Source organism: Pantherophis guttatus, chromosome 2 (assembly GCF_059756535.1).
Source record: "Pantherophis guttatus breed Tessera chromosome 2, ASM5975653v1, whole genome shotgun sequence".
Lineage (NCBI taxonomy): Eukaryota > Metazoa > Chordata > Lepidosauria > Squamata > Colubridae > Pantherophis > Pantherophis guttatus.
Window position 1 is genome coordinate 33122211 of NC_142064.1, and position 17419 is coordinate 33139629.

The 17419-nt window shown below is 36.2% G+C and overlaps 1 protein-coding gene across 16 annotated transcripts in view; it reads left to right on the forward strand.

Annotated features, from left to right (window-relative positions):
• Window positions 1-11812, forward strand: part of PIK3R1 (phosphoinositide-3-kinase regulatory subunit 1) — a 58248-nt gene extending 46436 nt beyond the window's left edge. For all 16 annotated transcript variants that reach the window (XM_034441034.2, XM_034441029.3, XM_034441032.3 and 13 more), the window contains 9 exons: window positions 716-818; window positions 1295-1393; window positions 1491-1671; window positions 2414-2539; window positions 3393-3535; window positions 3640-3816; window positions 3916-3984; window positions 5053-5223; window positions 7455-11812. In XM_034441034.2, the coding sequence (XP_034296925.1) occupies window positions 716-818; window positions 1295-1393; window positions 1491-1671; window positions 2414-2539; window positions 3393-3535; window positions 3640-3816; window positions 3916-3984; window positions 5053-5223; window positions 7455-7644 (1259 nt within the window). In that variant the 3' untranslated portion in view covers window positions 7645-11812. The remainder of the gene's footprint in view (window positions 1-715; window positions 819-1294; window positions 1394-1490; window positions 1672-2413; window positions 2540-3392; window positions 3536-3639; window positions 3817-3915; window positions 3985-5052; window positions 5224-7454) is intronic.
• Window positions 11813-17419: the final 5607 nt, after the last annotated feature.

The window sequence follows — 17419 nt, forward strand, 5'->3', positions numbered from 1 at the left end:
GTCTTGCCATTTGAAAGAGTTTTATCCTATAGACTGCTCAGATTAAGGCAAGGGATAGCTGGACACAGACTGGTTCCTTAAAGTGTTTGGGGACAGCACATTATGAAAGGAGGCAGAAGAAACCCAGGTGGTGTGCTAAAAACATGTAGTAGTACTGATGATTTGCTGATTTGTTCTTAAACCACAGCAGAGCTGGAGTTGATAGCAAAGCAATTCCTCCTGGGTAATTAAATTGGGGAAGGAGGGCTTAAAACATAATTGCATTATATAAAGTGATGCACAAAGAAATTAATAACAAAGGATGTGGCATGAAGAGGAGACTTAACTTCAGTCTATACATTTGGAAGTCTAAATTGTGTTCTGTTCTATATGGAGGGGGGAGGGGCTCTTGACTTGGAAGCATAAGACTGTCAGACAACAGAGGCTGCAGTCTTATACCCAGAAAAAAAAAATCACCTCCAACTCTGATAAATTAGTGTTTTGGGGGTTGTTTTTTTTGTTTTGTTTTGTTTTGTTAAGGAATTAATTTTGCATGCATGCTATTTGGACTGGTTAATGATAAGTTGAAAACTATGACAGATGACAAAAAAAAATGAAAATTCAACTTGCAATAATTTAATAGATGTAAATTAAAAATAGTTTCATTAAAGCATTTAAAATTACATTGCCTGCAGGCTATATAGCTAAGCTATTTTCTTTTTAAATTTCATTGCAGCATTGCCTCCAAAACCTCCAAAACCTAACACTGTAACAAATAACGGTATGAATAATAACATGTCTTTGCAAGATGCTGAATGGTACTGGGGAGATATTTCAAGGTGAGACAAAAAATATACCTTTTATCTTGGTGATGATACATACGTGTGTTTAACCTGCACTATATTGTGATAATTTAAAGCATTTGTACTACAGTTTCTGATATCTGGACACATACATTGCCAAGAATAAAAAATAACAAGAGGTTCATTAAACATTTCTATGCTATTTTACTGTTATTAAAAGCATATCCAGAATAGGTACATCTAGCTAGATTTTTACATCTAAAACTCATTATGTTAATACACAAGACTAGAAATACAAAACGTATCTATCCTTTTCCCCTTTTCTTTTGTATATATGAGTTACCATCAAATTCTTCCATGATATAATTTTTTGAGCAAAAAGAATAATTCCATTGTAATAACTCAAACATGCCAATGTTTACCTTGCAATGAGAAAAAAGTAGGAAAGTTATGCAAAAGGGTGCTCTTTCTTGAGAAAATTAAATTTAAGGTTGCCTTTGGTTCCCTAATAGGGAAGAAGTCAATGAGAAACTTCGTGACACTGCTGATGGTACATTCCTGGTACGAGATGCCTCCACCAAAATGCATGGTGACTACACTCTCACACTAAGGTAAAAACAGCTGAATCAGGTATCACCTTTACATCACACTGCAGAAGAAAAAAAATAATTATGAATGTAGCTGAGTCTTTTTTTCTGAACTTTATAGGAAAGGAGGAAATAATAAATTAATCAAAATCTTTCATCGAGATGGGAAATACGGTTTTTCGGATCCATTAACATTCAATTCTGTGGTTGAGCTAATAAACCACTATCGAAATGAATCTTTAGCTCAATATAATCCAAAACTAGATGTAAAATTACTTTATCCAGTATCCAAATATCAACAGGTAACATATACATCTTATTCCCTTTCTGTTTGTTGCATGAATAGTAATGAATTATATAAATGAAATTATTTTGTAGATGTGACAACTCAAAACCCTTAAAGTTACTGCTGTGGAAATTATACCGAAAAATGTGCGAACAATAGTCACACTGTGGAAATTACACTGAAATTCTGCAAACAATTTTAAAATTAATATGTTCATTGTTTATTGGAAGCAAATTCTGGGTTCCTGCCTAGAAGAAAAATCTCATGTCATGAAATATTTACTATGGTTAACCAAGGAAGATTTTGTTGTTGCTTTTGTTTTTGCAAATTGATAGCTGATATAGCTTCACACCTGAAATACGTATTCCAGGTGTGAAGGATGATGAATGAAAAATTACCTTTTTATGTTGCTAATTTTAAGATAATTTGTATAACATGCCCAATTCCACAGTGACCACTATTAATTTTTAGTAGCAAACAAACAAAATGTATGAACAAAAAAATTCACATGCAATAACTTATTAGTCTAATAAAGTCATACATTTATCCCATAGCAAGAGATGTCCTGGAGCCCTGCCTGTGGTGGCAGCATCATAAGTAATGGTTTATGTTCTGTGAAAAAAACTATTTTACAAGTTTTAGCGTGATCATTCTTTTGCAAACTATTATTTGATTGATTGCTGTTTTATGAAAAGTGTTAATACTGTAAGAAAGGGTCTGCCTTTATTGAATGTATTTCCATGTATTTATCCTCCTAGGATCAAGTGGTTAAAGAAGATAGTATTGAAGCTGTTGGAAAGAAATTACATGAATATAATATTCAGTTCCAAGAAAAGAACAGAGAATATGACAGACTCTATGAAGATTATACAAGAACATCTCAGGTTAGCAGTGTTAAATGTCAGTTACAATTTAAAATATAAAGTGGTTCATCCAATAGACCCATTAATCCAGTGAAATTCAGTTTGATGGAGTTTGAGGCTAAATCTTGACCTTTCAGTTTCAGTTTTAAAAACAACATGGTTTGAAGCAAGATTAGGATTGATTAATAGTGCTAAACCATCCAAATATTACTGATGTATTGCTATGGTCTTCAACAGCAACTTCAGCAGTAAATCAGTAATAAATGTTTTCTTTAAAATCAGGTACATTTTAACCACAGAATATCTAATGGCTTAGAATTATTTAGATGAAGTGTTCACACAGTATGTTGACAATATAACAATATATTAAATGTATATTGTAAATTATCTCTGTATAAATACAAATATGTAGATCTATTTAAATTAGAGAAGTGCAGTGATCTAAAGAATTATTTCAAGTATTTTGATAACATTTTCTCTAATATATTTCTTGAATGCTTACATACTGTATACATTTATATAGAGAGATTGTTTTTGAATGCCAATGATTTAAAAAGTAGGATGGTTAATGAGGCATCCATACATCAGCCACAAAGAGGAACTATAAAAGTAGAAAATGCTTTGTGGGAATAGTACATCCTTCCCATGCAGAATCTTCTGGGCTCAATTAGAGCTGGAAAAGTCTAGACTAAAATTTTGGAAAGCTACCTCTTGTAGAAAATAATAGTAAACTAATAAATGCTATAAAAGACATCTTTTTCAGTCCTATCCTTTAGTGATACTCTCTTTTTTTAAATGACATCATAAAAGTGCTTCAGTATTACTCAATTAGTCACTTTTAAAGTATTATTAAACAGTTTTTAATTCTATCCAGGAAATTCAAATGAAAAGAACTGCTATTGAAGCATTTAATGAAACCATAAAAATATTTGAAGAACAGTGCCAAACGCAAGAAAGATACAGCAAGGAATATATTGAAAAGTTCAAACGGGAAGGGAATGAAAAAGAAATACAAAGGTTGGTTACAGTGAGTCAAAAGTATATATTTTAACATATAAACGTCTTCAGAAAAAAACAAGAAACCAGAATGAGATGTAAACATGCCAAATTATTTTCTCCAGAATTATGCACAACTATGAAAAGCTGAAATCACGAATAAGTGAAATTGTGGACAGCCGACATAGATTGGAAGAAGATCTAAAGAAGCAGGCTGCAGAATACAGAGAAATAGACAAACGCATGAACAGCATTAAGCCAGACCTTATACAGCTCCGAAAAACTAGAGATCAGTACTTGATGTAAGTATTTGTGAATTCCAGCCTTTTAAGTGCACTTCTTTCAGTTGAGTTTCTATGAACGTTATCTTGATTAACTGTGTTTTCAAAACTGCTTTCTAGGTGGCTGACACAGAAAGGTGTTCGGCAAAAGAAACTGAATGAATGGCTTGGCAATGAAAATTCAGAAGAGTGAGTATCCATAATATTTCTATGGGGGGGGGGAATGTTATCTCAGTTAGATTCTTCTCATTGCGTTTTAATCATTCAATGTAAATATTTATAAATATAAATCATTTTATAACATATAATTAATTCAAGAGCTTAGTTTATGAATCTATTTTTTTTTTGCCTAAAAATTGAATCCTACTGGTGATCTAAAGAGATTCAGAAATAGTAAATAAAACTTCTCATTCATTCAATGCATTGCTTTCTAAAGTTGGAGATCTTTCTAAAGATACAATAAGCATGATTTTAAAATAATCATGATTCAGATTTTCTTTACAACCAGTTCTTAAAATCCAGGTGCAAACTACAATTCCTGCTACCCACTGATAACTTTTCTACACAGAAAATTCTGTTGCCCTTCTATTATGTTCAGTAAAGAAGAATTTCCAGTAGGAATTCCTTGCATACAAAGCTCAATTCATCGTTTTTAGCGATGTACAGAGAGTAATAACATGAATGTAGTAGTTGTCTATAACTCTTTAAAACAGCTGCATCTTTTCCTGGGATTGTGCAGTTGCTTTTGCAGCTGCAGGTATTCCAAGCAAAGGACATGGAAACATTAAATGCATAGAGGTTGTTCTCCACATGGTTTGAGGTATCTTTTTGAAATGAAACCCAAAGTATTGCACTGCCCTATTTATTTTAAGTGGTCTATTCTTTTCCAAAATCTAAATTTATTATTTCTAAGAGTTTTAACTTTAATATTTGGGTCAAGTGAATAAGAACCACTTCATAAGTTTTCATTGAATTATAGCGAATAGTCCAAAATATATAATATACTATATCAGGAAAGTAAAAAGCAACATTCAGTTAGATTTATTTTTATGAATCTAAAATTTATGGATGGACAGAGAGAGAAGAGTGTCAAGCTATATAATATTGATTTCTCTGAAAACCTAGCAATGGGGCCTTATGGTCGACAAAAGTGCCTTGGGTCAAACAGTTTGATTTTGATTTTGTTACAAATTCTTATATTATGCTTGGTCTTTTATTATTTCTGGTTTTTAATTGTTTCGTGTTGCTTCTGAACAGCCAATACTCTATAGTAGAAGATGATGAGGATTTGCCTCATCATGATGAACGCACATGGAATGTTGGAAATATCAACAGAAGCCAAGCTGAAAATTTATTACGTGGGAAACGAGATGGAACATTCCTTGTTCGGGAAAGCAGCAAGCAGGGTTGCTATGCCTGTTCTGTTGTGTATGTATTTTATTCAAATATTTACCCTGTTTCTTCAGCAATGAATTGAACTCCCTCATTCCCTCCCTGTGATGATTAACCAAAGCTTGGATCCATGCATCTGATTGGATTGCCCTTCAAAAGATTATTGTAATACTGGTTTTCTGACTTGAAATAGTTGGTCATGAAGTCTTCAAAACATGGGCAACAGCCTTTCAGCAAATAGTTGTTGTGAAAGATTCTGATACCCATTAAATTGACCACCTGACTTCAGAATATGATGGGTCATAAATATAAATATTCTTTGCAAAGATACTAATTAGCAGATTACAACTAGTCCTTGAATTATGATGGCAATTGTGACTGGAATTTCTGTCACTAAGCGATACAGTCACATGAGATTGAACTTTACAATCACTTTGCTTAGTGATGGCAATCCCCACAGACTTGGTTCCCATTGTAACTTTAGGACTGCACAGGTTGTTAAGCAAGGACCTGACATGACTGCAACATAGGTGGAAGTGAAAGTCCCCAGCAAGCAGGCCAGTGGGTGAGAGCTACAGTTGGACAGGTAGGTTCTGTAGACAGACACTACGGAATGAAGCCAGGTATGCAAGACCCACAGGTGGGCACCACAGGCAGGAGTTACAAAGCATGGAAAGGTGGGTTTGGCATGTGGGTAGGCAGGCAAGAAAGCAGTGGGAACAACTTGGAACCTCCTGCTGGTTTCACTAGTGACATTGCTTGTGAGAAACCAGCATGGAAGGTTGCAAATGGTGATCACATGACCATGGGATACCGCAAACATCATAATTGCAAGCTGGTTACCAACGGCCCAAATTGTGATTATATGATCATAGAATGTTGAGACAGCCATAACTTCATAGACTGCTCATAAGTCCCTCTTGATCAGTATCCTGATAACTTTGAACAGTTGTTGAACAAGGAGCATGTGTATTTTTTTCCACCAACCTGCTCTAGCTAACTTTGTTCATAATATTACAGAAGAGATCCAACTGTATCCCTATTTTGTAATGTTCCTCCTTCTATTAAGCATTTGTTTGCATGATGCCATGCATCTAAATTCTAAATGCCCACCAAACCCTGCCTAATGCTCCACGTCTTGTAGCTCAATTTATTTCTAGAGAATGTTAATTTATATGCTTTCTTCATGTTTAAACTGGTTTGGCTTTAGCTTCCTTAATAAACAACCGATTTTATAAGCCACGAGGGGCTGTGTGCAGTTGGGTTCCCCCTACTGACACATATTCAGTGGAGGCTTCCATCAGAGTGTGATAGTTTTCAGCAGTTTCATTCATCCAACTCAGACTCCTCTTTCAGTTGCCAAAACTCTTTGGAGAATTGAGGAATTCTTCAAAGCAAGAGCAGGGTTGTGGGGTTAGGAACATTTGCCAAAACTGCTTGTCTTCCTACTGCTGATAAAGACAATCTTCCATCAGCCAAGGGAATCAATTTGCTGCAGAGCACTGGTAAATTTGAACAGCGCTGGAATCTGATATCTATTAAGAAATATTTGGAACGATACTGGAAGAGTTACAGAGAAAGGCAACTTTTATCACCTATGATGGAAGGACAGAACAATACAGTATTACAGAGAGAGAGGGAGGGAGGGAGAAAGAAAAAGAAAGAAAGGAAAAAAGAAAGAGAAAGAAAGAAAAAGAGAGAAAGAAAGAAAGAAAGAAAGAAAGAAAGAAAGAAAGAAAGAAAGAAAGAAAGAAAGAAAGAAAGAAAGAAAGAAAGAAAAATCTTTATTGGCCAAGTGTGATTGGGCACACAAGGAATTTGTCTTGGTGCATATGCTCTCAGTTTACATAAAAGAAAAGATATATTCGTCAAGACTCAAGGTACAACACTTAATCATAGTCATAGGGTACAAATAAGCAATTGAATCATATTAGGAAACAGTCAATATAAATCATAAGGATACAAGCAGCAAGGTTACAGTCATATAGTCATAAGTGGGAGGAGATGGGTGATAGTAACGATGAAAAGATTAATAGTAGTGCAGACTTAGTAAATAGTTTGACAGTGTTGAGGGAATTATTTGTTTAGCAGAGTGATGGCGTTCGGGAAAAAACTGTTCTTGTGTCTAGTTCTGGTGTGCAGTGCTCTATAGGGTTACAGTAATGGGTCAAAGAATATTGCTGTAATGTTATATCAAGAACAAGTTATATAAGAAAATGTCTTTTAGCAACATTTTTTTAAAATCCTTTTTTTTTTTTCCTTTTTAGTGTGGACAGTGAAGTGAAGCATTGCGTCATCAACAAAACACCTACTGGGTATGGATTTGCAGAGCCATATAATTTGTACAACACGCTGAAAGAACTGGTGCTACATTATCAGCATACTTCATTAGTGCAGCACAATGACTCTCTCAATGTCACATTAGCCTATCCAGTATATGCACAGCAAAGGCGATGAAGATGTTAATCCTTTGGGGTTATCTCTTTTTATTAAATACCCACAAAGTTAATTCGGCAGTCTTGAGGCTTCTGGGTAAAGAAGGCTTTTGAGTTGGAGCTAAGGTGTCAGAGCCTTCAGATGGAACTGAAGCTTTCTTCACAACTGCAGTGGGAGAGGTCACGGTTGAGAGCTATGGACACACACTTCTAATCTAAAGTGCTTTAAAAAAAAAAAAACTAAGCAAAAGTAAAAACGCAGCGAAAGAAAGAGAAATGCTACACCTGTCTCCCTGCAGGGACATAGTGGCCTTTAATCATGGTGCTTGTTGACCATCCCTTTGAAGCTTTACGAGCTCTAAAGTTGGAACTTTGAAGACCCCAACGTGCAGCGGGGGGCCATGTAAATGGCGGCAGAATTTCTCAGTCATGACGTAGAGGATGCAGTGTTCAGTGTGCAGTGGATGCAGTTGGCGGCATTGTGGATTGCTGATTTTCTGGTGAATGATATGTAGCAGAATGGCACTTTCAATTTTAAGGGACACTTTAAGACTCTGACAGGGTGTTCGTTGGAGAAATGAACGTGGTAATAGAAGTGCCAGGAAGTGTTTTTGTTTAGACATTTAAAATCTTGTTTTAAGATATTTAAGACTGAAGAGAACTGGACTTTATGACAAGCAGTATATAATATGTACATAGTTCAGGATGACTAACTATCATAGATGGATACTGTCAGAACCAATTCATTCTTTTCAATTTTTTTTGTTTGGATTTCTCCCCACCCCCACCCCCCACCTCCCAAAAGAAGCTGAATCCTTACACTGCTATGCAATATTTCATTTTCTATAGGCTGTATTTGTTTCATGTGTAACTAAAGGATAAGCTGTTTCTATTTTTTTTCTTATGTCATCTCAACATGTTTTCATAGCTCATTTTTTTGTGTGTGTGTCTTTTCATGTTGTCCTCTTTCCCGCCCCCTTTTTTTTAAATAAATGTACAGGATATTGGAAAAAGTTGGCTTCAGAATTAAAACTATGAACTATTTTAACAGGGTTTTTCCCCTTTTTGTAGCATATTGAGCTGCTAGCTCAAGGTTACAATTCAAGATTAATTTCTCAGCTAAATATTTTGTTGGGCAGTGCCTGATAAGCTTAAAAGCTGCTTTATTCAATAAAAATAAATGACTATTGCAAAAATATCACTTGAGTCCAACAATATTGTTTTAAAAATAACTTCACATAATAGTATCCACTGTATTTTATTTAGTTTTTAGATTGTTATCTTGATTGTGTTTTATTGGAAAGAAATTCTACTTTGAATGTTGCAGATAAGCAGGTGAAAAACATTGACTACTAAAGTACCAAATTTAATCCTTCAGAGTTATTTGTCATATGTAATTTTGATCAACCATTTTAGATACTTCATCAAGATACATTTTGCATCCCATGGAAGAATTGTTTTTCAGCTACTGTTTAAAAATATACTATTAGGTATACATTTGGCTTTTATATTTCATACTTAGTTCTGACTAACAGAATCAAAATAAATTTAGGAAGCTCTATGATACTTACCTTCCAAAATCAATTTCTGTTATTTTAACATTTTAAATGAAGGGGAAAAAATTAAAAAGCCACTCTAAAAAACAAATATATCAGGTATCCATGTAATTAAGTTAATGAAAGAAATATAAACCTCAGTGTTACAGTACTTAACCAAATTCTACATTTCTTGACCAACATAATAAAATCATAGTTTCACAGATTAATGTTAAGGAACTCTGGAAGTCTTTTATATAGTGAATGAGCAAAAAGAAAGCAGATCTTATAGCAGATCTCTTTATGGTTTCAACCCCATAGGCAATCTGTGCTTCTAAAGAGGCACTGAAGACTATTCTAGATGTATTTTTATTGTTTGGTAACACTGTGAATAAATTAACTTTAGCCCTCTTATTTTTATTTACCCATATATTTTATATTGGAAACATTTGTTTAGAACTTAACTTTGCTTTCTTGAGAAATATGCAGACTTGAGACATATTTAAAAGCCAAAGGGGTTTTTACAAGCACTGGAGAGCCCAGTAGAGTTTTGTTTGTGGGCTGTAAAGCAGTTATCTCCTGGTGTTTCGTCTCACTAAAATCAGTGGAATTACTCCCAAAATCTACTCCAAAGGAAGTTGACTGGAAATTGCATTTTATTTCACAGAGCAAAGATTAAGCCAAATGTATGCCAATTTTTAATCAGTTTGTTTATTCGTCCCACTAGATTTTTCAAGAGGAAGAAATCTGCATTTTGCTCTTGATTATTCTTGAAGGGCAAATTATGACCAGTCACTGAATAGCAAGTACTAACATGCACTTTGTGTGAGAGAGAGACAGAGAGATTGATGTGCATCAGCAGGTCCTATACCTGATTTGTCATCATCTAATTGGCTTTATCAGTTCTGATTACCTCTAGGTCCCTTTGATGGGGAATACATGGGGCCTAGTTTCTGTCCTCCCACGTTAAAACAAAAGCCAACTGATCAGCAGTGTTTCATTTACCATTTAGTACTGTGCATTGTTGGTATTCTTCTACTGAGAAGCATACAAGCAGCCTCTCAGGAGCTAGGCTGAATATAGTGATCAAGCCTTGAGAACTGCATGCACAGTTAATATATGGTTACCAATCCAACATTTGGTGCATACACAAAATCATTGTGTGTGTGCCTGTCCCTCTCTAGGATGCAGAGAGACAAACCCAAAACTTCTGAGCTACAACAATAAAATAACAGGGCTTCTGAAATATGAACTACCATGTTTATACCACAAATGCATACAGCTACTTCAGACAAAACAAGTTATGGATTCTGTAACTTGAGGCTTAGTTTTGTGGTTTTGATGTACTTTTGTATATGTGTTTGTGAAAGAGAGAGTGTGTATAACTGGGCCATGTTCTGATTGCAGTTTTCAGTGAATCTAAATGCGTGGTGAAACTTTTCTCCAAATTTCCCAAGTCTCTAAATAGCCTGGAAGGAATTAACATTGACAGGGTCTTTCAAGGCTTAGTTGTTATTATTGGTGTTAACAATTACTCTTAAGAATTCTGTAATCTTATTTTTCATGTTAAATGAAATAAAAATCATTGGAAATTTTAATTCAATTCAGAAAATTAAAATTTTGTTTTATAAGTGATACTTGAATAAAGAGAAAGTTTGCTGTACATGCAATTCTCGTATTAAAGTCAGCATATTTTAACTTTTATTGAAAAGAAACATGCAAATTGATATCTCTTCAAACTAAAGCTTCACTAATAAAAAAAAAGATTGATGATATATGGATGTATGCAGGCTAGACTGGGTAATAAAAGAAAAAATTCCAGTGGCAAATTAATTTGGTAAATGTCCAAATTATTGTCAAGAAAGTTATATATGATTGTTTCCAGAAAATCACCAAGAGTCACGCTGGTTTCATTGGAGACTTGACCTTATCTTATTTGAAAGGTATATGGAGCTTGGAAAAGATCATGTTTCTAGAATTTGTTTTATTAATGTGTAAAGCCAAATCTTATGTTTCAGTGTCAGCTGTTATGTAAAAAAAGTTGCTTTGTCTTGTAGTTAACAATGAGCTATGATGCTTGGGGGAAAATATCATTGTGATGTTTTCCACTGGGGAGAACATCAGTTAGATTTAACACAGTGCTTTTGCTATGCATGGTATTCATTTGAGAAAGCAATTCCAGTTGTGACTTTTATTCAGGATTGCTTTTGAAATGGGCAATTCCAAGCACAATGCCTCCCATGGGACATGGCTCAAAATATAATATTTTTACTTTTTGTACAAAACAATTTTAGTAAAAACTGATGAAAACAGGTCACATACAAAATTAGGGAAGAGCTATAGTGCCATTTGTCCCTATGAGACTGCATTAGCTGCCCAAAATGCTGCTATTTTTGTTCTTAGTTTCTCCCCCTTAAAAAATAAGCTCTATTTTGTTAAATGTCTTTAAAACATTAAAAACATTTCTATTTTTTTTTAGGGAGGCAGAGGCTAAATGGATGTTGCACGTTGTCTTTAAAAGGCAATATTAACAAATGCGCCTCCTTAAAAAATGTTCTTGGCTTTCTGAAATTGATGGAGCTGTGTCCTGTTCTTAAGTTGCTTTAAAAATTGTACTAGGTCTTCAACATGAATAAAGATTGTTTTGAAACTGCATTTTATGTATTAACTGCTCAATAATAAGTGAGGAGGGGGTTGCCTTATATTTATTTATATTTTACACCCTTGTTTTCTAATGAAAACAACTAAAGGTAGCAGAAGATTCCCTTTCCCTCCCCCCCATTCCAAATATGAGAGAAAAAATAACTCATTGGTATAACAAACCTATCTAGACTAAAGACCCATCTCAAAGGCTCTACTAAGGTGCAGGTCTCCCCGTATCGTCAGGGAGAGCTATAAGTTCCTATTTCCTTTGCCACATCAGGCATATTTCAACCCTAATACTGTTGGATTTGGATATTTTGTCTCATATCAATAATGTTCCGGTTCCAGTGGTGAAATCCAAATTTTTTGACTACTGGTTCTGTGGGCGTGGCTTGGTGGGCATGGTTTGGCTTGGTGGACATGGCAGGGGAAGGGTACTGCAAAATCCCCATTCCCTCCCCACTCGGGGGCCAGCCAGAGGTAGTATTTGCCGGTTCTCCGAACTACTCAAAATTTCCACTACTGGTTTTCCAGAACCTGCTGGATTTCACCCCTGTCCGGTTCCCTTGAATGTTACCTCCTGCCTGGAACGGACAAAAATTCACCGTCCCTTTAAAAAAAGCTGTATTCCTGTTACACCTCTCATTTCCACTTACTACTATTGCAAGCAAAACAGACTTCAGATTTAACTGCTCTTCTGCCAAAACTTCCATGTAATTTTGACACCACAATACTTGGAAGAACTCCAAAGAATGATATGTACATCTTTTCATTTTAAGTATAACATAACGGTATTATAGTACAACCATTGCACCCAAATAAATTTTAGGTAAAACAAAATGAACTTACATTTTTTTCTTTTCTGATCTAAAACCACGAGTTAAATCTAGTGTCGTAGGATATCATACTTCCCTAACTCTCTTCGATAATATTTCTCCAACCCTTTTTGATATGATAATTTTATCACTTACCAACATAGTACATCATTTCTGAAATTTGACAAACTTCCATACAAATTGTATATAACATGATGACTAGTATTTAAGTGGGGGAGGGGGAAATTCTTGGGGGGAGGGGGGAAATTACACACTAGAGTAAAAAAAATCCAGATGACCACTAGATGGCACCGAGGAGTTCTGCATCTCTGCTAGAATATGGTTGTTTGGATTGTGACTGCTGGTTTTGGTAACCCTATCCAAGTTTCTATTAGGGTTGACATTATAAGCTTTAGGACAGAAAGATGGCCCAATTGGGTCTATCAATGTCTTTTATATGCCAGCCTTTTCTAGATATCACTGTTGTTTTGTTTTTATTCTAGAATAACCCCAGGATTGTTTTCCTGATGTTTCTGTATGGAAAAAAATAGCCATTTTTTGTACCATGGAACAAGGGGAACAATATGCGAAGAGATAACAAGGACTGATAAAATATAGTTCAGTGTCAAAGAATGTGTTTTTGATAAAAGAAACATCAGCCTCAATTACAGGAATCTTCTATTTATTATTATAATTGCTAATATTATTCACATCCTATCCTGCCTATTATTAGCACTTAAACTGACTAACATTACAAAATAAAACAATTATAATCTGTCATAATTCAAATCAATATTAAACTAATTCAAATTTTTTAAAAAAAATCCTGAAAATTAAGAATCAGGGGAGTTGATGGAAAATATCTTTGATAGCCTGTAGAACTACATTGAGGAGCCCAGGTTGTTGGGAGCGATATGCTGACTTTATAAACCACTTAGGGCTGTAAAACACTGTGAAGCGGTATATAAGTCTAAGTGCTATTGCTATTGCTACTTTATCCTAGCAGAGGTGGTATAACTTAGTGTTTGGGACCAAAACTGAAAGAGTTCCCAATTTGAGTCTTTACTCAGTCATAAACGCAGTAGGTCATCTTGGGTTATTCATATTTTTTTCTCGTATTTTTTGAAAGATCAGAATCTATGTGACAGGATTCAATCATAAGTAGGTGTTTGGTTCAGTTTGTAGTTTGCAACCCATGGTTTATGACTTAGCATAATGTGTGATCCTAGCCATTGTAGCTTATTCAATGAACTATCATTAACAACTTATATAGTACAATGTGAGAATCCAGCCTATGCTTTACATACTGAGCTAGATCTCTGACATTAACAACACAGTTGTTAAATGAACGGACACTAAAGACAAGGACCATTCTATATTTTACTTAGTTGCCTCATTTATCCCAGCTAAAATTAAAAGATTAATATATCTGAAGAAACAGCCTCTCTGGAGCATTTGCACTTCATGATGTGAAATGGTGTGCACCCAATTCTCTTTTGTTTTCTGTTTTCATTAAGCCTTAAAATACTTTGTTTTCTCACTTGATCCTTTCACCTGTTAAAGTATCAGAAAGATATTATTGGTGTTGGAGCTTAAAAGTTTAGGTAAGGATTCAAAGAACAGCAATCTCTCTAGCACAGGAAAAGGCGGAAGTGAAAGACAGTAAAATCAGACATCTGATTCAGAAATCACATATCTGCCAAATCTCTGACCAGAACACACCTCTATCCTTAGATTATATTGTAGTTATCACTCCTTTCCTGGGACATCCTTGTTTGTATTTGGGTTTTCTGGTGCCATGAATTTTTCTTGTTAGTTGTGAAGTCATGTCTGACCCATCCCAACCCCATGGACAATGTTCCTCCAGGCCTTCTTGTCCTCTACCATCCTCTGGAGTCCATTTAAACTCATACCAGTGGTGGGTTCCTCCCGGTTCGGCCCGGTTCGGCCGAGCCGGTAGCGGTGATGATATGATGTCATCGAACCGGTTCGCTTTGTTCGGGAGCTGGGCCCTCCCCCTCCCCACGTTATTCTTACCTTTTATTTGGCCCTGCCCCCAATCTATTTGCTGCCTCCCGAGTCCCAGCTGATAGGCTAGAAGGAAAAAAACTGTTTAAACTCTTGTCGCGGGGCTTCAAAGGGCCACCCTACAGCTGATCAGTGTTAAAAGGCAGTGTGGTGGTAGACCGGTGCCTCCAAAAACAAATGAGTAGACTGGTGCCTCCAAAAACAAATGGGTAGACTGGTGCCTCCAAAAACAAATGAGTAGACCGGTGCCTCCAAAAACAAATGGGTAGACCGGTGCCTCCAAAATGGGTAGACCGGTGCCTCCAAAAACAAATGGGTAGACCAGAACGCTCCAAGGACAAATGGGTAGATCGGAACGCTCCAAGGACAAATGGGTAGACTGGTACAACTCTGCAAGCAGTTAAAAGCCTGGTAGACCAGTACCTTTGCTAAATCCTAAAGAATTGTCACATGACCATCAAACCACGCCCACAAAATAAGCCACGCCCACAGAACTAGTAATTAAAAAATTTAGAACCCACCCCTGGCTCACACCTACTGCTTCAGTGACTCAATCCAGCCACCTCATTCTCTATCGTCCCCTTCTTCTTTTGCCCTCTATCTTTCCCAGCATTAGGCTCTTCTCCAGTGAGTCCTTCCTTCTCATTATGTGGCCAAAGTATCTGAGTTTCGTCTTCAGGATCTGGCCTTCTAAAGAGCAGTCAGGATTGATCTCCTTTAGGACTGACTGGTTTGATCACCTTGCAGTCCAAAGGACTCGCAGGAATCTTCTCCAGCACCATAGTTCAAAGGCCTCAATTCTCTGGCGCTCAGCCTTTCTTATGGTTCAACTTTCACAGCCATACATTGCAACTGGGAAAACCATAGCCTTGACTATATGCACTTTTGTTGGCAGGGTGATGTCTCTGCTTTTTAGAATGCTGTCTAAATTTGCCATAGCTTTCCTCCCCAGGAGCAAGCGTCTTTTAATTTCTTGGCTGCAATCCCCATCTGCAGGGATCTTGGAGCCCAGGAAAATAAAATCTGTCACTACCTCCATTTCTTCCCCATCTATTTGCCATGAATTTAGTGCCATACATTTCTACAGGAAACTTTTTTCTCTGCCTGGGTTTCCCAGCTTCCTTAGTTTCCTTACCCATCCAGCACTTTTCCTTTTACAGCTGGTCTTCAACTTACGACCATAATTGAGCCCAGAATTACAGTCATAAGTCGATAAAAGGTTACCACATAACTCCGCCTGATTTTGCAACCTTTTTTGCAGTGGTTATTAAACATTACAGTAGATAAAACAAACCCATTATACCGAAGGGGCATTTTTTGCCAGCAGTCAGAAGTAAAGACTGGTTTTTGGCAAAAAATGCTAAATGTTGCAGTCACATGACCATGGGATGCTGCAAACAATCTCAAATGTAATCACAAGACCCATTTGGGGGCTGCAGATGGAACATTGAAACTGGGGCATAAGTATCTCTTGGGAGATCCATTATAACTTTGGTCAATAAACAACCAATCATAAGTCGAGGATTATTAACTGTAATAAGTTAATGATTTTGAACATATTAAGTCTTACACCTCAAAATCCAGTGCACAGTCAAGTGATTCTTTCCATATGGAATTTCATGAAACGTGTCCTAGATACAGCAAGATAAAGCATTATAATGAACTAGGCTCTACTTTGAAGCTATTACAGTATATAGAAGAGCTGATGAAGATGATGATGGAGAAGAGTCCCCAATTCTTTGAACTGGTGAACATATCTGAATTTTGAGAAGTTGTGGATACCCTGCTGGGGACAGTTTGCTTAGTCACAAAATAGTTGCCATAGTAGACATATTGTCCCTTGCGGATTTTACTCTGCTAGTCATTGTTTTCTATAAGGGGTGGGGCTCATCTTCATTTCAAGGCCATTGAGCCAGTGCTGTCTGAAGATATTTCTGCAGTCAGGTGGCCAGCATGACATCATGGAGAGCTGTTACCTTCCCACTGAAGTGGTACCTATTTATCTACTTGCATTTGCATGCTTTACTGCTACATTATTGCTAGGTTGGCAGGAACTGGGGCAAGGATTGGAGCTCACGCCATCCTATGGCACTCAGGTCTCAAACCTAAGCTGCTGGCTTTCCAGTTGACAAGCTCAGTGTCTTAACTGCTGAGCCACTGCGCCGCTTCACAGTAGTCATGACTAGTTACAAATCCTCAATTTACTAGAATGCCAGCTCTCACCCTTTAGCCTGCATAGTTTCAGGGGTTTTCTTTCTTGGCAAGCAGTCAAATTCCAAAGAAAGACCTGGACTGCCCTTTGCCCATCATTTTTATTTTTGAAGAAACTTTATGAGGTCTTTCAAGGACTTGAGTAGTTTCTTTGCTAAAAGCTGGCACTAAAATTACTGGTAGTAATTTTATTTAAAAGTTAAATGTCCTTTTTTTTTCAACAGAATAGGAAATTTAGCAGAAGATATCTATGGTCACTTAGATACTGTAATTTTTAAAGTCTGCTTTATGGTTTAGCACACTGTGTAAACTTAGCCAATTGTGATTTATGTAAGAAATTAGCAGAGATTTTTGAACCGTTTTCACTGGTTTAAATATAATATCTCAGAATCCCCAACCAATTCCCAGCCCAAAGGCAAATCTGCAGTGATAGAAAATTAGCTACCTTCAAGTGAGTATTTTGCTTGTGCATGCTTTGAGATTGTTGGGTTTTTTTACCTCAGTCTGTCACATAATCCCAAGGGTTCCATGGAACAGTCTGAAAAAATCCTAGATTAGATAAAAA